This window comes from Rattus norvegicus, chromosome 3, assembly GCF_021556685.1.
Source record: "Rattus norvegicus strain SHRSP/BbbUtx chromosome 3, alternate assembly SHRSP_T2T, whole genome shotgun sequence".
Taxonomy (NCBI): Eukaryota; Metazoa; Chordata; class Mammalia; order Rodentia; family Muridae; genus Rattus; species Rattus norvegicus.
In genome coordinates, this window is record NC_141536.1 from 107,113,758 (window position 1) to 107,140,661 (window position 26,904).

Genomic DNA, 26,904 nt, shown 5'->3' on the forward strand with positions numbered 1-26,904 from the left:
CTGTGTGGTCCAAAGGAGCATTGCCATCTGCTATGGTGTAACCCCATTTAAACTGTATATGTGTGTACTCATACACACACATACACACACAATCACACACACACCACATTAGTATTTTAAAATAAGCTTATAAAATAACGTGTTTCTCTATGACTTTTTCAGGCATCCTTAGTATTACTTGTGTATCTCTCCTTCTTCCCTCTCCCTCTGTGTTACCAATATTCTTTTTTTTTTTTTTTTCTTTTTTTTTTCGGGGCTGGGGACCGAACCCAGGGCCTTGCGGTTGCTAGGCAAGCGCCCTACCGCTGAGCCAAATCCCCAACCCCACCAATATTCTTTTAATATTTAATATTTAATATTTAATACTGAGTACTTGAGTGGCATGCTAAAATCTGAGAACCAGTGGGGTTTTTGTTGCTTTTTTTGTTTGTTTTCTTTTGTTTTTGAGACAGGGTTTCTCTGTGTAACAGCCATGGCTGTTCTGGAACTTTCTTTGTAAACCAGGCTGGCCTTGAATTCACAGAGGTCTGCCTGCCTCTACCTCCTGAGTGCTGGGATTAAAGGTGTGTGCCACTACAGCCATCCAAGAGCTAGTGTTTTATACATTTTCTATTCGCTGGCAAATGGGAATGTTGTACTTACAGGTTGGTGGAAATGTGCTAAACTGAAAAACAGCTATTCTAAATGTGTCAGTTTCTCTATATCTGGTTTAAAAAGTCTTTCAGCTAGGTGTAGTAGTGTACACTTTTAATCCCAGCACTCAGGAGGCAGAGGTCACTCTCTAATGCTACCCCTGTATATTCACATGCTTTCCCACTTCAGCTCTTGACAGTTTTCTGTTCTGAGAGTTTTTTCTGTTCTGAGAGTTTTATGTTTCCCAGATATGATAAATACAGAATTGGTACTTTGTTTTTCTGGCTGGTCCATCAGGTTAAGGCACTTGCCACCAAGCTTGACAACCTGAATCTGATTGCCCTGGACCTATATGGCAGGAAGAACAAACTGAGCCTCAGACGTCTTAAGGTGTAGCTTTTGTTTTGTTGTTGTGTCTGTTTCATTTTTGTTCTGGGCCTGATGATGCATGCAGTTAATCTCATCACTGAGGATGCAGAGTCAGGTGGGTGGCTCTCTGTGAGTTTGAGGCTAGCCTTTCCTACATACTGAGATTCTGTCTCAAAAAGAAAAAAGAAAAAGAATTTCTCCATCTACTAACCTTGAACACTATTCAAGTTCCATCCATATGGTTGCATAGATCAAAATTTGCTTTATTTCCCAAAATTTTCCTTGGAGGTAAAAGTTTATCTTCTAATTAAGTTCTACTTATCCCCCTCCCCCACTTCCCTTAATTTTGTGGAAAGACTATAGGTTAAAATGCATTTAAGCTGTTCTTTGTAATTAGTGTATTTAAAGCTATACTTTACTATGGTCACAGTGTTTGTTGTATTTTACTGATACATTGTTTTTCCATTGCATTTTTGGGTGATTCATAATTTCAGTTTTTATTTTTCTGTGATTGAGGGGTCATCTAACAGCAATTTCTTTATTTCTGTCCTGTCTAATTGTCTTATATTACTGATGGCTTTGTGGCTGAACTGTGATTGCCTTGCTATGGAAAGGATGTAGTACACTCAGTGGAAGAAAATAAGCCAGAGTCTTAGCTTGCACTAACATTTGAGTCCTGTTTCCTGGTGTGTTTGTTCCAAGTTCCATTCAGTTAGTGTCTCACAGTGTGACACAGTTGTTCATACAGCTTAGACAGGCCCTGTGCAGGGTTCTCCTGAGACATCTTCCCATTGTTGTAGTGAATACCTAAGACGATCAGCTTCTGACAAGAAAGAGTTATTTGGGGCAGAAGCTACGTTTACACTCATTAAACCTTGTTGCTTAAAGACCTGTGGTAAGCATGAGGCAGAGCAGAATTTCTGGAAAGCAAAGAGAGAATAAGATGCTTGCTGCTAAGGTCAGGAGAAGGGAGGACGAAGAAGGGGCCAGAGTCCCCAGTCTTCTTAAAGGTCACTAGTCTGCCTCATACTGCCCCTTAGGAAACCAAGCCAATCAAAACCTGGCCCTTGGGACATTTATAATCATATATATATATCCCACCTCTATGCCATGTTCTTGGTTCCTCAGGTAGGCTTCTCTGTTATGTTGAGTAACTTCATTTAGCTCCTCCTCCGTGTCAGCTCTTCACCCTTTCCTGCCTTACTCTGTACCCAAAGGGGTGGCCCAGCCCATCAGGCTGATCAGTGGACTCCTTTCTCCTCTGGCTTGAGGTTGGGGTCAAATGATTGAAATCCCTAGCAGGAGATGGGGGAGGCAGTTTTCTGCAATAGGATTGGCCCACTCTGGCAACCTTTTTTTTTTTAAATTCTTTCATCCATTACATCACGACCACTGTTTCCCCTATCTCCACTCCTCCCAGTCCATCCTCCATCTCCCTCTCCCCCAGATCCACTCTCCTCAGTTTCCCTCACAAAGAAAAAAAAATGCAGGTTTCCCAGGGGCACTAATGAAACATGACTTAACAAGTTACAATAAGATTAGGCACAAACCCGCATGTCAAGTCTGACTGAAGCAACCCAGTAGGAGGAAAAGGGTCCCAAGAGCAGGCAAAAGTCCCACAAGAACAGCAGCCTTAATACACATACACATACACATACACATACACATACACATACACATACACATACACATACACATACACATACACATTCACATACACATACACATACACATTCACATACACATTCACATACACATACACATACACATTCACATACACATACACATACACATACACATTCACATACACATTCACATACACATTCACATACACATTCACATACACATTCACATACACATACACATTCACATACACATACACATACACATTCACATACACATACACATACACATACACATTCACATACACATACACATTCACATACACATACACATACACATTCACATACACATACACATACACATACACATACACATTCACATACACATACACATACACATACACATACACATACACATACACATATCCTTAATGTATACGCAGAGGACCTGGCGTAGACCATGTAGGTTCTGTATTTGTCCAGTCTGGCAATCTTTAAGTCAAGCGTCCCTTAAACTGGCAACCTGCCTGCCTCCCTCCTCGCAGGTCTTGGTGATCTCCTTCTCGCTTGTCTCTGAACTCTCTCTTGTGCACTCAGGGTAGTCAGTTTCCACTGCTACTGGTCCAAGTTGCTGCGCTATCCCCTGTGGTTTCCCTGTCTTTTCTAAGTGGTGTTTGTATTGAAGTTCTAGTGTATGATTCCAGCTTGAGAGTGACTGGTCTAGCTCACTCCGGGCTGATGCAGTATACAGCATATTTCTTATGTCACTAGTGTGTTTGCTTTCTGGTCATTATTCATCTATCAAGACTGTGAACTATCTTACGCTTGAATAGCAGTTTCATGCATTATTTCTTCCTAATTGACTTCATCTGATTCTGAAAGTAAACTTTGAGTTTTTATTCTCATCCTCCCGATTTTACCAGTGGTGAGAAAGGAACAGCATGTGACTAACAGCAGGTTACATAGAAAGTGATAACACTAGTAGCCATGTGACCCAGACAACCTAAATGCAGTATCTTTTCTGGTTACTTTCTCCATACCTTTTCAGGAGATCCATTGTCTTGTACATGCTAGGCAAGCACCCTTATCACCATTAAAATAGAATTCTTGAGACATTTACAAACTTACAGAGAAAATAGTCTCTGACCCATTTGGAAGTTTCCCTCAATTCTTGAGTGTTCATTTCCTATAAGAGGATACTCTGTGATATAATTACAATGTAACTTTCAAAATTGAGAAATGAAGTGACAGTTTTAGTGCCCTGTGATTGTCAAACCACATTTAGGGTTCATTGATTGTCCCAGTAATATTACAGCTGAGAGATGAAAGGAAAGCCCGGAGCAGGAAAAAGGGTGACAGGTCCAGGTTCACATCCAGATAGACAAACACAGGCTTTTGAGGAGACTGCATCAGCAGTCAGCACCAAGCTGAGTTGGGGATTCTCAGTCCATGACACACATACCAGGTATCAGAAGATCGGTTGGTATGGAGCCATGTTATCATAATGTTACATAGCAGTTACTTCGTGGGGTACAAGAGAATCCTACTCTTTCCTTAGTCTTGTATGTCTAGTAAGTTCTTAGATTCAGTGCGACACACACACACACACACACACACACACACACACACACACCCTTTTAAGACAGGGTTTCTCTGTGTATTACTGACTGTCCTGGAACTCTCTCTGTAGACTGGTCTTGAATGCAGAGATCACCTGCCTCTGCTTCTCAGGGACTGGATTAAAGGCATTCCCACTGTGCCCAGCTCCCTTATATGACTGTAAAATACCATGTGTTCTCACAGTTTCAGTTCTTCCCAGTAAACGTACTGAATGGCTCCCCATGAATTCCTAGGGATAAATCATTCATCAGTTCATGCTGGATCAGTTAGTGATGCTGACAGTTTCTGGGTCCATCCAACGGCTGCTATCCTTCATCCTCAAACACAGTCAAAAGCTACTTGTAGAGTCTTTTAGGGCAGTGAAAATCCACTGTTTTAATGCAGTATGGAGTAATTTAGCATAGGCCATCTCAACACCAGACAAACAGGGACTCTTTATTCATCTGCCAAAGTCAGATAGAGGCTGATGCTTCTTTCCTGTGGGGAAATCTGCTCTAGAGGAACAGAGACAATGTTTGATCCGTACTTGGGCCAAGGCTGAAATGAGGTCTGTTAACCCTGTGTTAGGCATGATTATAATTTTTTGTGGTTCTGGAGTTTGATAGGCAAGGCACTGTACCACTGAGCTGTCTCCAGCCCACTCTGGGAGCATTATCATCATTTCAGAGATAAGGAAACTAAGTTCAAGTTACTTGGCCAGAGATCCAGCTTTAACACAAACCTCAAAGTCTGTGTCTTTGCCTATTAACCTTGCAGTGCATCTCTTTAGAAGGGTTAGGTTGTTCTTTTGCCAGCTAAAGCCCCACGGAGTTACAGATGCTACATGGATATTATCTCTTCAAATAAGGGACTCTGAATTCTTTTTTTCTAGCACAGTGACGTTTGATGGTGGGTCAGTGTGTACATATGTCTAGTCATCCTCACCTCACCATCTCTGTGATGGGCGGGGCATGTGCAGTTCTGGGACCCTTAAGGTTTCTCTAAAGTGATTGATTAATGGTGTAATTGAAATCATAGGATTGAGTAAGTGCCAGCAGTTGTTTAGATCACTTTCTGAATTAAAGGTTCTTAGTACCAAATAGAGTTAATTTTTAAAGAAAAAGATTCCTATCAAAATAGACCCAAGTCTATTTTCAGACTTGAAATATCCCTCTTGGTTCTTCACTAGAAGGTTTCTGGTAGCAACATTTGAAGTTAATATTTGCTACTTAGTTTGAATACTTTCTCATTCTATATTGGAATTGTCTCAGAGTGTCTATTGCTTTGATAAACACTATTGACAAAACTGAACCTGAGGAGGAAAGGATTTATTTCATCTTATACTTCCAGGTAATAGTTCATCGCTGAGGCAAGTCAGGCAGGGGAGGAAGCTGGAGGTAGAAGTCTTGGTATTGGCTTGCTCCTCATGGCTTATTCAGTCTGCTTTTTTACAGCACCCAGCTCAGGATGGCACCACCTACAGTGGGCTGGGCCCTCCCCCATCAATCAGAAATTGAGAAAATGAACTATAGACTGGCCTACAGACAACAGTTTGTTAGTTTGTTTGATTTCAAGACAGAGTTTTCTGTATAACAGCCCTGGCTGTCCTGGAACTTGCTTTGTGGACCAAACTAGCCTCCACTCACAGAGATCTGCAGGCCTCTGCCTCCTGAGTGGTGGGATTAAAGACACACACTTGCTTGAAGGTAGACTACAGGCAACTCTGATGGAGGCATTGTTTGCAGTTGAGAGTCCTTTAAATGACTCCAGCTGGTGTTAACATGCTGTAAAACTAGCCAGACAGGAACAACATGAGCTTTTTAAAGTTACTTTTGATATTAGTCTACTTGGGATAGAGAACATAATACTAACAGAACAAAAATCTCTCCAGACCAAAGAAACCTATCAGTGACAAGTTCCTTTAGTAATATATAGGCCATGCCTTATGATTGGATCTTGAATGGTTGTCATGAAATTGTTAACCGTGTTGTTGATTCTAGCTGGATTTGAGAAAGGCACATAGACACGTGTCAGACAAGTACGGTGGTGTACCTATTTAATCCCAACAGTCAGGAGGCAAGAGGCAGGTGGATCTGAGTTTGAGGCCAGCCTGGTCTACAAAGTTAGTTCCAGGACAGCCAGGGCTTCACAAAGAAACAAACCCTGTCTCAAAAAACCAAACCAACCAAATAAACAAAACAAAAGGCTATGGTTAGTCTGTGTTATATACTCTCTATACTTGAACTCAAAGACAGACAGACAGACAGACAGACAGATGAAGTTGCCTATCTCTCCTGAATAGGAGCCTACAGTACACTGCAGTTCAGTGTCTTATTTTAGCCTTTAGACTGTCACAGTGAGCTGTTTACATCTGCTTCCTTGTGTTACCTGGGTGGAGCGGAACACACATTCTTTGCCTATTTTCCTCTTTCTAAAGTTGTGAGTTTTCCAGGATCGAATGGGCTAAGTTCAGCATTCTTGGCTGGAGCTCAGAAGCCTGTTGACAGCTTTTATCATTAGGCAAAGTGCTTTCTTCAAAGATACTTTCAAAACACATTTAGGCAGTTATTTGCATTTGGATAAAAACATAGACAAAGAGGACCTAGGCCCACCACACATATGTAGCAGATGTGCAGCTTGATCTTCATGTGGGTCCCAACAGCTGGAGTAGGGGCTGTCTCAGACGATGTTGCCTGCCTGTAGATCCAATTCCCCTGACTGGGCCACCTTGTGTGGCCTCAGTCGGAGAGGATGCACCTAGTCCTGCAGTGAGTTGGTGTGCCAGTGTGAGGTGATGCCCAAGGGAATGGGCCACCCTTTCTCAAAGGAGAAGGGGATGGGGGGATGGGTGAAGGGGGGACCAGGAGGTGAGTGGGGGCTGCAATCGGGATGTAAAGTGAATAAATTAATTAATGGAAAAATATAGACAGAATAACTTTTCCTTGTTTACTCCGCTCTCTCTCTCTCTTTACTCCGCTCAGCTGATCATAAACTGTGGGCAGAAAAAAAATATTTATATTTTGATATGGTTCTTTGCTGTTTCCACCTCTCTTCCCAGCTCCTGCCCTAGGAAGTTGGAGTTCTGTGGAAGATTTTCCAAATAATGAATGGATGGTAGTTAACTCATCTGTTCTAAGGCAGCAAAATATACTTCTTCTTCAGACTCAAGAATTTCACCTGCTCTGACTTTAGGAGGCAAACAAGATCTCCCCTGACCTTTAACTTTGCTAACATGGGGTTAGTGTGACTAGAGAGAGCTGCAAGAGAGATCATGGGAGCTCAAGTTTTTTACTGCACACTGGTTTCCTTTGGCCTTTTGCCCAGATAATGGAAGCATTAAAAAGCAAACAAAAACAAACAGTTCTCTGCCAAGAAGCCTAAGTGCAGCTGCTAAAATACAGAGCTGTGTAGTCCTGACTTAGCTCCTGCTATTTCTGGTTGCCCTGGTTTCATGTGTGAAGTCAGTCTCTGCAGTAGTCTGTGTGATGCCGATACAAGTATCCATCTTACAGCTAGAGAAACAGAAGCTTTCAAAACTTGCCCAGGATCACCCTGCTTTGAAGTGTAAGACCTACACTACAATTTGGAACCATAGCAGATGAGTCAGAATTGAAAGGGAAGTTGAAGAAAGAAAAAAAAATCAGGAACACTGTGGTACCCCCTAGGCATCAGGGATCCATCACAGCACAGCACAGGCAGCAGAGCGCCATCTGCCACTCTTCTGCCTTGTGCTTGGTTCTCTGGGGGAATTGTCAACTGCTGCCTGTGTTTGTCTTTCTTTGGAAAGTCTCCCTGGTTGGTAGCCTCCTCTCAGGTGTCATTGCTCTAGCAGCCCAGAGTGAAGAGGGCGCTGAGGTAATGAACTGGGTTCTGCTTCCCACCAAGACCAACACCAGTGGCCAGAAGTGTTCCAGTGCTGCCTAGCAGAGAACAGTTCAGGTTTCGGGAAACAAAGTACAGTTTCCATATGAGGACTTCTGGAGGTTTCTGGATTTGTCATAAAACCTGACCTCAACTGAAGTGATTGTCTAGCAGAACCTGCCGGCTCTCAGGAGCAGTCAGAAGACAGACCCTCAAGGACAACTTTACCCTAAACTGGAACTGTGGCGGTCTTCAGACCTTGAATTTGCCTTTTGGGGCAGTGTTTCACTATTTCCACTGCATTAGCCATAGTAGGCATTTCCTGGTGTATGAGGAAAAGTATGTTTTTGTTTTTTTTTATCTTTGCCCTGCCTTAGATTTTCATTGTTAGACCGTGAAACACTGGAGCTGAGATATAGCTCAGTCCCTTAAGAATGTTTGCTGCTGGGGTTGGGGATTTAGCTCAGCAGTAGAGCGCTTGCCTAGAAAGCACAAGGCCCTGGGTTCGGTCCCCAGCTCCAAAAAACAAACAAACAAACAAACAAACAAACAAACAAAAAAACCAAACCAAGAATGCTTGCTGCTCTTTCAGAAGACACAGTTCAGTTCCTAGAACCCAGATAGCTCACAACTGCCTGTAACTTCACTTCCATGGGATCTGGCACCTTCTTCTGGTATCAGCAGGTACTCACATTTGTGTGCAATGCTCTACATGCACATACACAGAAATAATTAAAAATAAAGTCTTTTTAAAAAAGACTAGGAAATATGCACTTTAAAAAAAACTAGGCTGATATAGGTACTTAAAAATATTTGAGCAGACTTACTGAATTTTCTCTTACAATTTTTTCCTGAAGTTGAATTGATTCTTATGAAATGATTGAGTTTAGATTCAATATTTTATATTTTTTAAATGTGCTATAGGAAAACGGGCCAATGACAAGCTCTTTGCTTTTGTTGTTACAGGTATTCCGGGACTTGGGGACTGAGGTACTGTCTGGAGCTTCCAAAGGCTACAACATATGTCTCTTTGCCTATGGGCAGACAGGCTCTGGGAAGACATACACCATGCTGGGGACTCCAGTGAGTATTAGCACTGAAGTGAACCATCTTCCAATGCCACAAAAAAAAAATCTGAATCTTACATTGTCCTTACCACTGTGATTTAGAGTATGACCAATGTTAATGAGATCAATGCCCTCTTCTCTATTAACAACGGGACATCACCACTTTAACTGAATGGTAAACTCTGTATAATTAGTTTCTTTTTGTGAAACCTTGAAAATCCAGAATTTCATGGTTCCCTTGACAAAGAGTCCTTATTGGTCCAACTGGAGATGCATATGGTTTTCAGGTTCATCACTTGAAGCTTAATACTTTTGTTGGGGATTAAAAGTATATAGAGTGTAATACAAGTCGTTTTTAATAACAGAAAATTGAGGGGATAATCCTAGCTGTGGTAGTACCTGCCTTTAACCCCAGAATTTGGGAATAGAGGCAGATAAATCTCTGTGAGTTCCCAGCCAGCCAGCGATACACAGTGAGATTCTGTCTCAAAACAAATAGCAGCAAGAAAAATAGAATTCAAAGGATAGCACTCTTTAATAATACCCTTTCTGCTGCTAGGCGTGGCGGTGCATACCTTTAGTCCCAGCAGAGGCAGAAGGATCTCTGTGGGTTTTAGTCCAACTTTGTCTACAAAGCAAGTCTAGGATAGCCAGGACTCAGAATCCTGTCTTGAAATCCCCCATACCCTAAAAAAAAAAAAAAAAAAGACTCTCCTTTGTTTTAAATGTACAAGTATACTAATGAGACGACCTGGGCAGCTGTTGACCTTGCATAGGGACAGCCTGAAAGAATGTCCACTTCTCTGAGCCCAGCTCATTGTTTCCTTTGTCCATGACTGGTGTGGGTCAGGTATTTGAAATTAAAGAAGAAATTGCCCACTGAACCAAGAGGAACAAAACCTTAAACCTCTGGCTAGATATGAGGTAGAGGAAATAGCAGCTTCTTTGAATTTTTGCACAGTTTTGCAGAGGTTGTTCATTCATGTGTCCTGTGTCTAGGGATAGCAGTAGGAATCTAGAAGGGACCACATTAATAGTGTGAATTTATCCAAGCACAATAAAGTTCACTGCAGGAAAGCACATGTCTAGGTTTACCTGCTTCTCTTATCTGTCTTATGGTGATTATCAGCCTCTTGTCTGTATGTTCCTTTTGTTAGCGTCTCCTGAAAGTGCCAGCTTGTAGTCTTCTCTGTACTTCTATAGAGGCTGGCTAGCACACACACCCATCCTGTGTGCTTAGGGATTCCAGGTTTCCAGGTGCTTTGTGCTAAGGGGAGGGCATGTGGACAGTGCCCCAAGTAAGCAGTGATGTGATGTTTTCTTTTCTTTTTTTTTTTTTTTTTTTTGTCACCAGGCCTCTGTTGGGCTGACTCCGAGGATCTGTGAGGTATAGACTCTCCTTTGTTGTGTACTCTCACAGTGCATTTCCTATGCCAGCTCCCTTCAGTAATACCTAACCCTCTGGTTTGTGCAGGGTCTCTTCATCAGGGAGGATGACTGTGCCTCGATGCCTTACTCCCGTAGTATAAAAGTAAGGTAAGAGCTCAAGTTCCAGACCCCAAATGTCCCGTTTCCACTCCAGACTTCATGTTTCCAGCTCCAGAGTCAACAGAGGGATGGAGAAAATCCACAGTATACGAAATGGGGAAATGTACTTAAGCCTTTGGTTGTAGAAACTAATTCCCTGTCCTGGACTAGCCTATCAGGTTCTCCTCCAATGTGTCTGTTCCCCCTCACTTCCTGTAGTCTCATTCTTGTTTTTGGGATTTCCCCTCCTAATCCCTGCTGGCTCATTCTGTAGATTTCAAACCAAATTCCCAGACTAGTGCTAGAGCCAAAATTTTTTTGTTTTGTTTTGTTGGACAGCATCATGCTATGTAACCTAGGCTGCCCTCAGACTCTTTATCCTGCTGTTTTATCCTCCCAAGTGTTGTGGTTGTAGGCATGATTCTCCATGGCCTGACAAAATAAAATTTTAACCAAGCTGCAGTGAGAAAAAATTGACACATGATTACTAGGTTTTTTTCCCCCCTGCCTTTTTCATAATTTTATTTGTATGAGTACACTGTAGCTGTCTTCAGACACACCAGAAGAGGGCAATGAATCTCATTACAGATGGTTGTGAGCCACCATGTGGTTGCTCGGAATTGAACTCAGGACCTCTGGAAGGGCAGTCAGGGCTCTTAAGCCCTGAGTCATCTCTCCAGCCCTCTTTTCTTTTTTCTTTTTTCCCTCCCTTCATCTTTCTCTTTTTCCCTCCCTCCCTCCCTGCCTCCTTCCCTCTCTCCTTCCTTCCTTTCTTTCTTTTCTTTTTTTTTTTTTCTTTTCTATTTTTCGGAGCTGGGGACCGAACCCAGGGCCTTGCGCTTGGTAGGCAAGCGCTCTACCACTGAGCTAAATCCCCAACCCCCTTTCTTTCTTTTCTTAGACAGGGTTTCTCTGCAAAGCCCCATCTGTCCCATAACTGGCTCTGTAGACCTGCTTGGCCTCAAACTCACAGAGATCAGCACACCTCTGCCTCCTGAGTGCTGGGATTCAAGGTGTGCACCACCACTGCCTGGCTTTACTAGTTTTTCTTTAAACCTTGTATTCTCCTTCCTTTCTCACCTCCTCTCTTCCCTTTCTGTTATATGTAATTATTATTGGTTTAGTTAGGATGAAATAGGTTTCTAGAAAGTATAACATTTTGCTCACAGTCTTGATGTGTAAAAGAGATCAGAGTTGTCCAGCTTACAGCAGGGCCAGGGATGGGACCTTCACATTTAATTTCCTCTGTTGGCTTAGTAGTGGTCCTTCAGATGAAGCATTCAAGTTTATGAGCCTATGGTGTATGGGAACCATTCTCATTCAAAGCACCACAACCATCCACTTCTCCCCCAAATAGTGCCCAGTTGGTGAATTAGGGATCAAGCATTTAAATGCCTGAGACTATGGGGGGCATTTCTCATTCAAATTACCACAAGTACATATAACTGCTTTTGCAGAGGACTCGTTTTATTTCCAGCATTCATGTGTGATGGTTCATAACTGCCTGTAAATCTAGTCCAGGGGCTCTGACTCATTCTGGCCTCTAAGAGTACAAGCTCTCACATGTGCACCCTGCCCCCCATATAAATATCGTAGAGCAAACAAAAACCAGAACAAAAGAAGGATCACATTGGAAGGTAATTCATTGAAAGAAAGCTAATCTAAAAGTGGAACTGATGTTATAAACTGGGATATAATGGTAGCCAGTGCTCAAAACCTTGCTGTGTACATGGAGAAAGACACTTACAGGAGAGCCCTGGCTTGGTTGAAGTTTTAAGGTTATCAGAGCCAGAACAGGAAGCCAGACCTTTTGGTTCTCAATTTAGTGTTTCTCCTTTTTCTTCAGAATCTAATTGTCTTGCCTTTTTCTGTGTCTTTAGCTTCCTAGAGATCTACAATGAACGGGTGAGAGATCTTTTGAAGCAATCCAATCAAAATAAGTCCTACACCTTAAGGGTCAGGGAGCACCCAGAGATGGGACCCTACGTCCAAGGTGAGCATCTGTGATCTTGGGAATTGGAGAGCCTCCTGAGGTGTGGGAAGTTCTCCTAATGTTTGATAGCTTTTTCAGCATGCATAATGATGGTTTTCTGTGTGTTGACTATTGTGCTGGACATTGGTTGTATGCTGATAAGCTGATGTGATGTTTAAGCTGCCTTCAAGGCAAGCTTAAATTCTGATGAAAGTGTCATAAGGCGAACAATTACCCATTGTGATAAAGGTTTATAAAGTAGCTAGATACAGTGATTGAAAAGACCTCTGAAGCCGGGTGGAGGTGGTACATACCTTTAGTCCCAGCACTTGGGAGGCAGAGGCAGGTGAATCTCTGAGTTTGAAGCCAATCTGCTCTACAGAGCAAGTTCCAGGACAGCTGAGACAGCCAGAGTTACACAGAGAAACCCGTCTCAAAACACCAAAAAGAGAAGGAGGAGTAGGAGGTAGAGGTAGAGGTGGAAGAGGAGGAGGAGGTAGAGGTAGAGGTAGAGGAAGAGAAGGAGGAGGAGGGGGAGGATGAGGAGGAGAGGGAGGAAGAAGAAGAGGTAGAAGTGGAGGAAGGACCCTTGTAACCTCAGCAGGTGGATTTCTGTGAGTTCCAGGTCAGCCAGTCTACAGAGCAAGTTCCAAGATAGCCAGGGCTACACAGAGAAATCGTGTATTGAAAAACCAAAAAGAATAAACTTAAAAAAAAAAGACTCTTGGAACATGTAGGCAACTGAAATCTGTGTGTGGTCAAGAGAGGATTTTCTGGCAGATGTAACAGAATTGATGCTAAGCCTGGAAAGGCTCATAGGACCCAGTCCTGGGAAGATGAGTAGAGTCAGGCACTGACACTGGGGCTGGGTACCATCTCTCTTTTACTTTATTAGCCTGGGATCAGCAATTTAGGAGGAACGATTGTGCTCTTTAAGGAGTAATGTTATATCCTTTTGTTGTGGGGTGTAGCCACCAGAAAAAAACACTTGGACACAGGTTCAAGCCAATAGAAAGCCTTTATTAGTCAGTAGGCAACTGCACTAGGTGCTCAGAACCCAAGTAAAGTTCTGAACCTTTCTCAGGGTGAGACTTTTTTAAAAAAAGATTTAATTATTATGTATGTAGTGCTCTGTCTGCATGTATGTGAGCCACCATGTTGTTGCTAGGAATTGAACTCAGGACCTCTGGAGGAGCATCCAGTGCTCTTAGTCTCTGAACCATCTCTCCAGCTGTCAGGGTGGGCTTTTAAGCACAGAAAAACAAACAAACAAACAAACAAACAAACCCTCCACATCTTGGTTTAACACACCTCAGCAAGAACAGTCAGCTGGAAGAGGAACTACAGAAGTCAAAACAGAAGGATAGTTTGTTTAGCGACTTTCTTGGAACTCTGGTCCTGGGTGGGTTAGGCCTTTCTTCTCATTTTGGCAGGTGTTAAGGTCTACATGCTGGGCTCTTAGGTCAGAGCAGTGCCTCTGTGCCTCTAACATGTCAGTTAGGCTAAGGTCTGGGTGTCTGTAACTCAAACTGTGTTATATTCCTCACAGCTCTATGCTAACTTAAATCCTGATGAGGAGAGACACATGAGAGCTCTTCTCAACAGGCATGACTAATAGATGGTCAGTAGCATTCACTGATGCTGCTATCAAGTGTTTCTTCCTCCCCCACCCTGGTAGCCTGGAAACGGTAATAAAAATGCCATCAATTTCCTTTTCCATGGAAAACAATATTGTCAAATAGATACATTAGTGCTCGTATTCTGTATTTCAAACTGTTTCCTGCCGCTCTCTCTCCTTTTCTTCCTGTTTCTCTCTGCCCTCCATCCTCTTCAGACATAGCCAGGAGACTTCGGCACACCTCCACTTAACTCTTTCCAATTTCTGCTGGAATTTTGCTGTCTTGTTTGTTAAGTCCTTGAAAATACCAGCCAGAGTTGCTTTAACATCTTCTGGTAATTTTAGTGTCTTCATCTTTCTTGGGTATCTTTCATTTATATTTACAGGTTTACATGTATGTTTGGTTTGCTAGTAAGTTCTGTGGCAGACAGTAGTTGTAAAGCTGTTCTTAGGAATTGGTCTCTCTTGTTCTAAGTTCCTTTGAGTACTAGGGATTAAGAAGTAAGTTGGGATCCAGTAGAGGCATGAGAAGCTTAGCTGCAGATTTTGGAAAGGCTGTTTACTTCTAATTCATCTCATTCTTGTCTTGTAGTCCTTTGGGTCTCTTTTTATAAAACTGAATGTCCAAGCAGGCATTATATCTATAATCTCTGCACTCGGGAGGCCGGGACAAGAGGATTTTCTTGAGTCCAAGGGTATCCTGAGCTAGAGTTGAGACCCTGTTTCAAAAAATAAAACAAACAAAAATTGAGGGGGTGGACAATTTGGGTATGCTGTGGAGTGTAACCCTTGTTCCTTGATTCCTGGAAAATTGCTCAGAAAATTAATTGCAGCCACTCACCTGCAGTCTAGTCACTATTCAAATTACTTTGTCAGCGTTTGCTATACATTTATTTAGCAGTAGACCTATGGCACTGTCTTGTCTGAGGGTCTCTGATACTCAGCAGAGGCTCTCTAGCTCTGGTAAATCTGTAGGTGGCTTTGCCACACCAGCCATAAAGAGTTTCTTTGTGTCTTTAGACTCACTTCCACCTTGTGTCTGAAACCTTCACGTTCTGTAACGGCCTGTCCTAGCTGTGCTTTGCCCACAGAGCACATCCTGGCCCCTGCTCTGATTTGCTCAGCATGTATGTTTGTCTCCTGTTTCTGTAGCATTCATCTATAATGTGTGGTGCAGTGCGATTTTATATTGTGAACTGTGAAAGAAGAGAAACATATTTACTATATGTTTTGTATGCTAAACTAAGTCTGCCACCTTGTGGGGGAAATATCACCTTCCTATCAGGAACTTTGTGATGCCTAACAATAATATATGAGGAGGAGGAGGAGATTTCTTATAACTTATGTAGTAAAGCTGGAAGGAATTGCTTTTGTTTAAGTATGGTCACTACATGAATTCTAAACCCTAATCTTTGTGGAAATACACCGACCACCTGATGAGAGGTTTCAATATGTATTTATTAACTTTTTTATCTGAGTAATCTTATTTATCAGGTTTCCTCATTCTAGCTTATCAAGTGATATAAGGATGGTAAGTAAATAAAAAAGTTAAAAATAATTAGAACTAGCAAGATGGCTCAGTGGGTCTAGAGGTTTTTGCTGTCAAACCTGACGACCTGAGTTCAATTCCTGGCTCCTACCTGGTGGAGGGAGAGAAGTAACTCCTGAAAATTGTCCTCTGACCGCACATGTGCAACAGAGTGGCCTGCATTTAAACTCATATAAGAATAAATAGATAAGTGTAGTAAAAAGAATGACAGAGCCTATAGGATAAGTTAGTTTACCAGAAATTTCATGTGATTTCTTTTCTCCCTTCACAAGGTCTGTCTCAGCATGCTGTCACCAGCTATCAGCAGGTTCTCCAGCTTCTGGAGGAGGGGATAGCAAACAGGTAAACCTTTTGTTGGGCAGGGGTGTTTCTGCAGCCTGCTCTTGCTGTTCTGTGTTCCTTCCGCTGTCCTTTGGGGATTGTGGTCAAAGGAGAGTGCAGGCGCCAGCTTCTCAGCGATCTCACTGCTCTTTTTCTTTTTCTTTTCTTTTTTTTTTTGGGGGGTTCTTTTTTTCGGAGCTGGGGACCGAACCCAGGGCCTTGCGCTTCCTAGGTAAGCGCTCTACCACTGAGCTAAATCCCCAGCCCCTTTCTTTTCTTTTTTTCTTTTTTTCTTTTTTTCCCCCCCGGAGCTGGGGACCGAACCCAGGGCCTTGCGCTTCCTAGGCAAGCGCTCTGCCACTGAGCTAAATCCCCAACCCCCTCACTGCTCTTCTCTGCAGTGTACAGCCAGGTCTTCCTCTCACTACAAGGAGATAGAGTCTTTTCTGGACATAATAATATTGGGGAGTACTGTCTTCTCATTGCTTGGCAAAGATGAATATAGGATAAAATGATTCATAAAACCATGTTTTTATAGTTTTCCATTCTTGTGAGGTTATAGGCAAATGAAACTAAGAGAGTGACTTACGTGCCCCTAAAGCTACTGTGAAGTGTGATAACATCTCATGTTTTCAATTACTGTGAGGACTTAAAATATTACTAATAAATGCCTAGAGGGAATCTGTTCTCCCTGGGAGGAAATACCAGTCTACAGTCTTATATTTATCCTGTTAATACTACACCTTTTAACTGAAAAAAACTTAAATTTAACATTCTAGTCCAAAAATTTCATGGAACTTTCTCAGAAGAACTTTTGCCTGGTCTTCAGAACAAGCTGAGCTCTTGAATTATTAAGAATTATGATTCAAGCTGGGTGTGGTGGTACATACCAGGTGGACCTTTGTGAATTTGAGGTCAGCCTGGTCTACATAGCAAGTTCCAAGGCAGCCAAGGCTACACAGAGACGCCTTGGAGGTTGGAGACTTAGTTCAATGGTAGAGCACTTGGGGTTCAGTAGCAGAGCACTTGGGGTTGGTTCTCAGCTCCAGAGAAGAAAAAGAAGAAGAAAAAAGAATAGTGTCCTTGTCTCACAAAACAAAAACAAAAACCAAGAAGAGTGAAGAGGCAGGTGGCCATGACGATGCCTGTCTGTAATGCCTGCAGTGGGAGAGGCTGAGTCAGGAGGAGTCAGTTTGAGACCTTCCTAGCTACATAGTAAGTTTGAGGACCGAGGTTCAATTTACGGCACCCAGTAAAGACTCACAGCAGTCTGTACCTCCAACTTCCAGGGCATATGAAGCCTGTTTTGATATTGTCAGACACCAAATATATATGTGGTACGCACAATACGTACATACATTCATACACATACTATAAACAAATCTAAAAAAATTGAAAAAAATAAAATGGCCTGTGAGGAGCTGGGGTGTAGTTCAGTATTAGCCCAGCACTGTGGAAACCAGATGTGGTGATGCACAGCTGTAATCCCAACATCAGAGATAGAAATAAGGACAGAAATTCAAAGCCCACCTCATATACACACTTGAGGCCAACCTGGGCTATGTGAGGAAATGTGACTGGAATGCAACTAGCATGAGCCCTAGGTTTAATCTGAAGTTCCAACAAACAAACGAAATCAATATAGTTCCTTAGAGGAGTCAATGGAATAGTCTGAGGTAGTTTTAACTCGAGTAATCCTTGACCTAGATTTAGATAAAGGAGAGACTTGGTGGCTTTAGGGATTAACACTGGGATGGATTTCTAAGATCTGCTGTGAGCTCCACATTTAAACATGGCTTCAATGTAATTCAAGATCCCTGACACTGTTAGATGAATTCTCTGCTTTATAGCTTAGCTCTCTGTGAGGCTTCTCCAGCGTACTTATATCCACACTTGTCATTTTCTTTTAAAGATTTATTTATTTTATGTATGTAAGTAAACTGTAGCTGTCCTCAGACACACCAGAAGAGGGCATCAGATCCCATTACAAATGGTTGTGACCCACCATGTGATTGCTGGGATTTGAACTCAGGACCTCCGGAAGAGCAGTCAGTGCTCTTAACCACTAAGCCATCTCTCCAGCCTGATCATTAGCACTACTAATGGAGGTCATCCTGAGGTTCACTGCTTACTAGCTGTGACTCCAGCTAGTAAATGGCTCCAGAGTCATCTAGTTCCTTGAGCCTTTGTATCTTTGAGGTAAGATCTCTTACTGAATTTGGAGCTCACTGATTTGCTAGTCCAGTTGCTTAGTAAGCCCACTGAGATCTTCCTGCCTCTATCTCCCAACATTGGGATTACATAAATGTGCCACCAGCCTTGTTTTTGAATGATACAGGGTCTGTCCAGGCTGGCTTCAGATTCACAGTCTTGCTGCATTCCTCTTTCAAGTGCTGGGATTTCAGGTGTGAGTCACCATTACCAATACAAAATACTGTCCCTATGTAAATAGGCCTATCTTTAGGATGTTGTTCCAGGTTGATAACACCCAAGTATTCTCATTTTTACTCTTGATTTTTCTTTTATAATTTCAAAACTGTTATAATGTTAGTATGAAATTACCCTCTCTGTTATTGTCAGGTAACAGCACCTAGAGGGCTGCTTTTGCCTTCTTTGGACTACTTTTTTAAAAATTTATTTTTATGTGTATGGTTTTCTTGCCTGAATGTATGTGTACCACATGTGTGCTGTGTCCACAGAGGGCAGAAGCAGATGTCAGATCCCTGGAGCTGGAGGTATTGATGGTTGTGAACTGCCATGTGGGTGCTAGGGTTGAACTTTGGTTGTCAGGCCTGGCAGCAGGGACCTTCACTCACTAAACCATCTGACTGACCACATTGCTAACATTTTTTATGTTTCATGGGTCCCTCAGGTTCCACAATGTTTCCCTGGTCCTTGTATTAACTGTCTTGCCTTGTGTACACAGGATCACAGCAGCCACCCACGTTCACGAGGCCAGCAGTAGATCCCACGCTATCTTCACTATCCACTGCACACAGGTTGGTTGGTCCTCCTCACTGGAGGACCTCTTCCTCTTCTTGTGCCTTGTGATTACATTCTTTCCTTCCTTTCTCTTTGTTTTCCTCCTACATTTAGACTTACATGTTCTCCAATACAACTGGCTTCTCTAGTATCTTCTGCTTATCTTTTGCCCAGAATAGTTCAGAATACTTCCATACTTATTAGATCAGTATGGGCCCGTCTAAAATGAAAGTCAAGGTTGAAGTGAAAGTGTATATTAAAGTGAAAAGAGCATAAAGTTCACTTCCCATATGATGGAGTGAGAAGATTGACAAGTGCAGTTTCCAAAGGCAAATGTAAAGCAGGAAAAAAAACCATTTCTGAGTTCTGAGAGACTAGAGGCATGTTGCAAAGTGCATACCCCAGGATCTACAGGGTTACAAGGGAAAACAGCTCAGATATATGGTATTCCTTGCCTTGGCTTCTCCCATGCCCACTCTCATCTCCAGCTGCTTTAGTGAGGAAATTCTTTACAGAAGGTAAGACTTAAAGTTTAGTAGTGGCCATTGCTGCCGTCAGAGTGTGGTTCACTTTTTTCATGTGATTAGTTATAGTGAGTATCTTGCAAGAGCTAGGAACAGCAAATCAGTGACTCCCTTAGCCTTAGATCTGGATCCTTCTCAGGTAAGTCATGAACTGCCAGGCTGGGGATTTAGCAGGGAATTCTGAGAGGTGATGTAGGTATAGTAGGTTTAATATCTTTGGATATCATGGGATAGAAGCCAGGCACATATGCAGCAGAAGCTAATTGGACTTGTGGAGCTGAAGAGATGGCTTAGTAGTTAAAAGTGTGTACTGAGTCCCAGAGAGCAGAGTGCAGCTTCCATTATTCACATCAGACAGCTCACAACCACATGTAACTTGAGGGAATCCAGCTTCCTCCTTAGGCACTAGCACTCATGTGAATATACCCTCTCCATACAAATTTAAAATGAAATAAATCTTTTTTAAAAAGACTAATTAGCCACCCACACAGTCCTGATTTGACTGAACCTGTACATATTTATAAAGGAAGCACAAAGGGGCTCTGTGGCTAGTGAATACTGAAGTATCCCGAACTTCTAATGCATTTCCCTGCTGACATGAAGGTCCATCAATCGAGAAATCTTATTGGACCAAAACATTGAAGTACTTGGGAGGTGCAAGCAGGAGGATCAGGAATTCAAAATTAGTCTGGGCTAAACCAAGTTCAAGGCCAACCTGGGCTACCTAAGACTCTGTATCTAAACACTTGAAACAGAAAAACAAAACAACGAGATATATAGTTTTTGCTTGTAATCTCAGTACTTGGGAGGCACAGGGAAGAAGTTCAGAAATTCAAGGCCAGCCTGGGCTACGTGAAATTCTGTTTCAAGAAAACAGACTGTATTGTGGTACTTGTCTTTAATCCTAGCACACTTTGGGAAGCTGAGTCAGGAAAATAGCAAGCTCGATGCTATTCTGGGATAGGAGAGCGAGCAGTTAAGCACTTGAGAAAATGTTCAGCATCATTAGTAAATAAAAAATACAAATGAAGACCTAATAAAACACTAGCTTTGACCATGAATCATTTTTCGTTGTTTTTTGTTTGGGTGTTTTGAGACAGCTTCTCTGTATAGCCCTGGCTGTCCTGGAACTCATTCTGCAGACCAGGCTAGCCTCTTGAACTTAGAGATCTACCTGCCTCTGCTTTTGCCTGTTGAGTGCTGGGATTAAAGGCATGTGCCACCACTGCATGACTACCATATATAAAATTTTAAGACGTTTTTACACTATATATTGATAAGACTGGAGTTCTTTAATCCTGTAGCACAACTTTATCCTTTAATCCTTTAATCCTTTAATCCTGTGGCACAACTTTAGAAAAGACCAGTAGTTTCTTTAAAAGTTAGATAATACCTAATCATATGACCCAGGCAACATTTCCCCCTAGGTACCTGTGATGGTTTGTGTATGCTTGGCCCAGGGAATGGCACTATTAGAGGGTATGGCCCTGTTGGAGTAGGTGTGTCACTATAGGTGTGGGCTTTAAGACCCTCATCCTAGCTGCCTGGAACTTGCCCTGTAGATTGACCTTGAACTCTGAGATTTTCTTGCCTTAGTCTCCTGGGGTTAAAGGTGTGTACTACCTTGCCTGGGCCTAAACTTTTCATGGCCACTGAGCCTCAAGATTGACAACCAGGAATAGTCATTACAGTATCTAACCAATGGACCAGAAATCATATCCATAAAATACCTATATATAAATATTTATAGCAGCTTTATTTGTAATTGCTCAAAACTACAAATGCCCAATGTCTTTTGAGAAATAGATAACCATGACGTATATTATATGTCTATACAGTGGAGCACTGAGTAAACACGAACTGACGACACATGCTTGTGGTGGTTTGAATAGGGATGGCCTATATACACTCATGTGTTTGCATGGTTGGCCCTATTTAGGGAGTGGCACAATTAGGAGATGTGGCCTTGTTGGAAGAAGTGTGCCATTGTGGTGGCGGGTGTTTTGAGATCTGTGCTCAAGCTGAGCCCAGTGTGGCACACAGTAATCTCCTTCTGCTGTCTGTGGATAAAGATGTAGAACTCTCAGCTCCTTTTCCAGCACCATGTCTGCCTACATGCTGCCATGCTTCCTACCATGATGATACTGGAGTAAACCTCTCAATGTAAGCCAGCCCCAAGTAAATGTTTTCCTTGGTCATGGTGTCACTTCACATTGATAAAACCCTGACAGTGCTTTAGCATATTTGAATCTCAAAAGTATGCCCAGCCAAAAGAAGCCCAGACATTGTATGATTCTAGTTCAATGAAATATTCCAAAAAGCAGATTTGTATAGTGATTCCTTGAGCTGGAGATAGGAGCAGAGATTGATTGTAAACACAGAAGAAATTGGGAGTTATTGGAAATGTTCTAAAAGTTAACTGAAGTTTTATAAAAGGGGCTGGAAGGATGGCTCAGCAGTGAAGCGTATGCACTGCCTCTGCAAAGGATCTGAGTTCTATTCCCAGAACCAAGCTCAGGCAGCTCACAACTTCCTGGATCTTGAGGTGCAGGGGAATCTGACATTGTCCAGATTGGTCCCTATACTCACATGCACACACCCACATAGAGACACATAGGCTGCACAGAGAAACCCTGTCTGGGAACAACAACAACAACATTTTAAAACAAACCCACATTGAGTTAGGGCATGAGGAAACAGAAACAGTTTTGTTAGAGGTGGACAAGTGCTCCTGAATGGAACATGTTGAATTCTTGCCACAGAAAGTTAACATGCTGTGACTGACAGAACAACAGACCTGATCAAGGCTTATCACATCTTCACAGGTTCTTTGCTGGTGAAAGTAAGAGCCGCCTAATTGGTTTGCTTGATGAGTTGTACTAAAATCCCAGTGTTCCCCCCAAAAACTGTCCAGAGGCTTTTCTGGAGATTCGCCCTACTCACTATAAGTTGTGCTGGTGATTTTTAAAAGTCATGCTGATCAAATAGTGTTTATCTGATTGAGAACATGTCACCTGGGTTAGGACAGTATCTATGGGAGAATGCAAATCATTCTAAATGATAGCTTTAAATGGTCTTTGTCCTTAGGCAACCCTACAGAACAACCTCCCCTCTGAGACTGCCAGCAAGATCAATCTTGTGGACCTAGCAGGCAGGTAACTGGGACTTCAAAGCTAAGACTTCTTGCTCTCCTGACAGTGACCTGCAGCTTTCCTACTTAACTGGGTAGACAAGGTCCTGGGATTTGCCCTCTTTCAATGTTTTAATCACCCTGAGGTTACAAAAGAAGGAATTCTTGAATGCCAGCTTGAAGGTTACAAGAAGTCAGGAGCTGGGAAACTCTTCAATATCCTGGGTTCTTAGTCTGAACTGCCTGTTTGAACCTTTAACACCTCAGAGCTCATCTTAGAGGCTGGGGGAATCTCTTAGTTTGAGGCCAGCCTGGTGTACAGAGTGAGTTCCAGGATAGCCAGGGCTACACAGAGAAACCCTGTCTCAAAAACCCCCCAAAACAAAAAACAAAACCACCTAAAGCCTGTGCCTCAGATCAGAATAATGAGGTGATTATGAGGTCAGGAAAAGCTGAATATCAAATTTATGTAGCTTTTATACCTACTTAAAACATTTTTAAAGATACCATGTTTTGAGTTATTAGATGTATTCATACTGTATTCATATTGTAGCCAAATATATAACCAGAAAAGACAATTTTGAGGATCTTATAAGAAGGTATATGATAACACAAGGCAATTTTTCTCAATTTGGATTTCAAAAAAATAGTACAGTGAGGAGCTGGTAACTTTCAGTGGTAGAGTGCTTACCAGATGTGCACTAAGCCTTGGGTTTAGTCCCAGACAACAATGGGGTGAGGGTGGGGGAAATTAAGTCCTGTCTGAAATCATGTCAGCTAACCAAACTTGTAATTTTTTACTACTTGCCATTACTCTAGAAAGGGATTTTGAGTGAGCATAATAGTTACCAACCTTTGATCCCAGCACCCAGCAGGCAGAGACAGGTTGATCTCTGTGAGTTCCAGGCCAGTTTGGGTTATGAAATGAGACCCTGTTTTATACAGAAAACAAAAAAGGGTAGAATTTTGAGACGCAGATACCATCATCAAACTATCAAAATGTGAATTTAAAGCAAGCCTTTCCCTGTGAGTGATGGATATCATCAATGCTGTAGATAAGCATTGTTTAGCCTAAAATGCTCTGGCAGCCCACCCTCCCCCCTAAATCACTGGCAGACTTTACAAGGGACCTGTGTAGAGGCAGTCTTAACAGTCTTACATCCCGTACCTGCTGGGACTCAGTGCTGGCCTGGCTGCTGAAGTAGAGAGAGCCTTGGAGGCAACTCCAAACCATCATGGCTGCCAGTAAGTGGGATGCTGGATGTGCTTCTGTTTGTATCCAGAAAGAGGAATACTGACACAGGAGAGAGTCACGCAAGAGAAACGGATCCTGTGGATGTGTGATCTTGATAGGTCCAGCAGCACTGTAGAGTCTTGTTTGCCTTGTTTTTACTCTTCTTGGTCTGTTTTAGTGAGAGAGCTGATCCCAGTTACTGTAAGGACCGGATTACTGAAGGCGCCAATATCAACAAGTCCCTTGTGACTCTGGGAATTGTAATCTCCACTTTAGGTATTTTGGTAATGGACTTGGGGTGAATGGCGTCGGGAGGGAGACTTTGGAAAATAACTTGTACTATTTTCATTTTGTCAGAATGTGGTAGATGCTTACAAGTTTATTTTTTGATAAGATTACATTTTGGTTTGAGAGAAAAACCTGCTGTTTCTAACCTAAGAGTTACCACCATTCTAGAATCACATTAAAATGCTCCACATCATGTCGAAGTCTGAACTCAAACTTCAGGCCTCCTATCTCTCATCTGCAGAGAAGGCATATGGTATCAGTCTGTTCTGTACCATTGTTCTTAGTGCACTTGCTTCATACTGCCTTCAGTACTCTACTTTTGTTTTGTATCTATTAAGCCCAGAACTCGCAAGTGTTCAGCAGCTGCCAGAGCCTCAGTAGTGCAGCCAGCAGTGGGGGTGACAGTGGGATCCCTAGCACCACTTCTGGGACCAGCAGCGGAGGGGGACCTGCAAGGAGACAGTCTTACATCCCATATCGGGACTCTGTGCTGACCTGGTTGCTGAAGGAGAGCCTTGGAGGCAACTCCAAAACCATCATGGTTGCCAGTAAGTGGGATGGATGCTGGATGCTCTTCTGTTTGGAGCGGGTATTGTGTTTAGAAAATGTACTGACCACTTAATGCTCCTCAATCCCTCAAGAGTTCATTTGCAGCAAGACTAGTAAGTAAGGGGACAGGGCCCAGAGTATTTCTCATCTTTATCTTTCTACCTCAGCTGTGTCTCCTGCACATACCAGCTACAGTGAGACCATGAGTACAATGAGATATGCATCCAATGCCAAAAACATCATCAACAAGCCACAGGTGAACGAGGTAAGACCTTCATTAGAAGGCCTGGTCTGACAGTGTTTGAAGTTCTCCTTATTGTTTTTTCTGTTTCTTTCTCATTATTTCTGTCATACTCAGCATTTCTGTTGCAGTGATAAAACATTGATGAGAAGCAACTTGGGAAGAAAAGCTATATCTGTCACTTTTCTGTTGCTGTGATAAAATACCATAACCAAGGCAACTTATATAAGAAAGAGTTTATTATGGTCCTAGAGGATTAGAGTCCATGATGGTGGAGTAAGGAAAGCAGGTGGAGGGTGTCCAGAGCAACAACTGAGAGTTTACATCTCAATCGCATTCAGGAGGCAGAGAGAACTAGCTAGAAATGGCTTTGAAACTTCAAAACCCTCCCATAGTGACGTATTTCCTGTAGCAAGGCCACACTTCCTAATCCTCCCCAAACAGCCACCAGCTGGCGATCAAGTATTCAGATGTCTAAGATTTATGGGGAATGTCTCATTCAGAACACCACAAAGGGGTTATCACATATACAGATTACAGTCTACCATTGAGGGAAGTCGAGGCAGGAACCTGACATAACTCTGTTTGCTGGATTGCCCTCCAAGCTGGCTACTCACCTTGATTTTTATACAATCTAGACCACCTACCCAGAAGTGGCACTATCCGAAGTCAGCTGGACCCTCCCCATCAACCATTAACCAAGAAAATGCCCCATAGACTTGCTACAGTTCAGTTTGAGAGACATTTTCTCAGTTGAGGTTCCAGTTTTTCAGATGACTTTAGCCTCTGTCAAGTTGACAAAAATCTAAATAGCACAGTTTTCATCCTGACTTGCCTTCTGTGAATGATGTACTTTCTCCCAGTGTAGTGCCCTGCCTTTCTCTGATCTCTCAGCAAATAATTTTATGAACAGTTTCCTTTAGGCATTCGTTTCTTTAAGGCTATTCCTCTTAAGATCTCTAGTGTATGATTGCCACTTGAAGAAAGGTCATTTGGAACCTTCTGTTTGGTGCTTTTATTTTTAATTGATACTGATTTGTGTCTGGGTTTCATTATATAAATTGCACTTGACTTCTCTTTTGGATTAAAACGGGAGTATAAGGAACTTGTGGTTTTGAAAGCTGAGTAATGATGAGAACATTGTAAATGTTCCTTATCTCTTGGAGATTCAGTGAAGTTTCAGAGCAGGGGTCACAGTTGGTGGACAGACATACCTAGGGGCTGCTTTCAAAGGCAGTGTGATTAGGCATGTATCAGATTTAGTCATCCTACAGGAGGATTAGCATTTGTGAGCTTCCCTAACCTGCTTTAAGGTGGTGATTTTTAAAGTTCATATGCAAAAGAATCATTTGAGGGGCTGGGGATTTAGCTCAGTGGTAGAGCGCTTACCTAGGAAGCGCAAGGCCCTGGGTTCGGTCCCCAGCTCCAAAAAAAAAAAAAAAAAAGAACCAAAAAAAAAAAAAAAGAATCATTTGAACAGTTTGTTAAATATAATTGAGCCCCAACCCCCCCAAGAATTGCTTTCTGGGGAGGGGCTGAATTTGCATTTGTTGCACGTTCTTGGAGGAGGCTGATACTGCTGTAGGTCCCAGGATTATACTTTGAGACGTCACTCCTAAAGATCAGCATCTTTCTCCAGGTGAGCACCTCATAGCAGTTTGGAACCTGCTATGAGCCAATGGTGACTGAGTTCTCTGCATTTCAGGATGCGAATGTGAAGCTCATCCGAGAGCTCAGGGAAGAGATTGAGAGGTTGAAAGCCATGCTGCTGAACTTTGAACTGGTATGATGGCAGTCAACACTTCTATATTCCAATGA

General features: G+C 42.4%; 1 protein-coding gene across 3 annotated transcripts in view; it reads left to right on the forward strand.

Annotated features, from left to right (window-relative positions):
• Window positions 1–26,904, forward strand: part of Stard9 (StAR-related lipid transfer domain containing 9) — a 91,824-nt gene that overhangs the window by 20,638 nt on the left and 44,282 nt on the right. For 2 of the 3 annotated variants that reach the window (NM_001427830.2, XM_087654595.1), the window contains 11 exon segments: window positions 9,051–9,167; window positions 10,506–10,538; window positions 10,626–10,687; window positions 12,559–12,671; window positions 16,090–16,159; window positions 19,065–19,137; window positions 22,732–22,799; window positions 24,187–24,284; window positions 24,635–24,844; window positions 25,013–25,110; window positions 26,792–26,869. In NM_001427830.2, coding sequence (NP_001414759.1) covers window positions 9,051–9,167; window positions 10,506–10,538; window positions 10,626–10,687; window positions 12,559–12,671; window positions 16,090–16,159; window positions 19,065–19,137; window positions 22,732–22,799; window positions 24,187–24,284; window positions 24,635–24,844; window positions 25,013–25,110; window positions 26,792–26,869 — 1,020 coding nt within the window. 3 annotated transcript variants of the gene reach the window in all.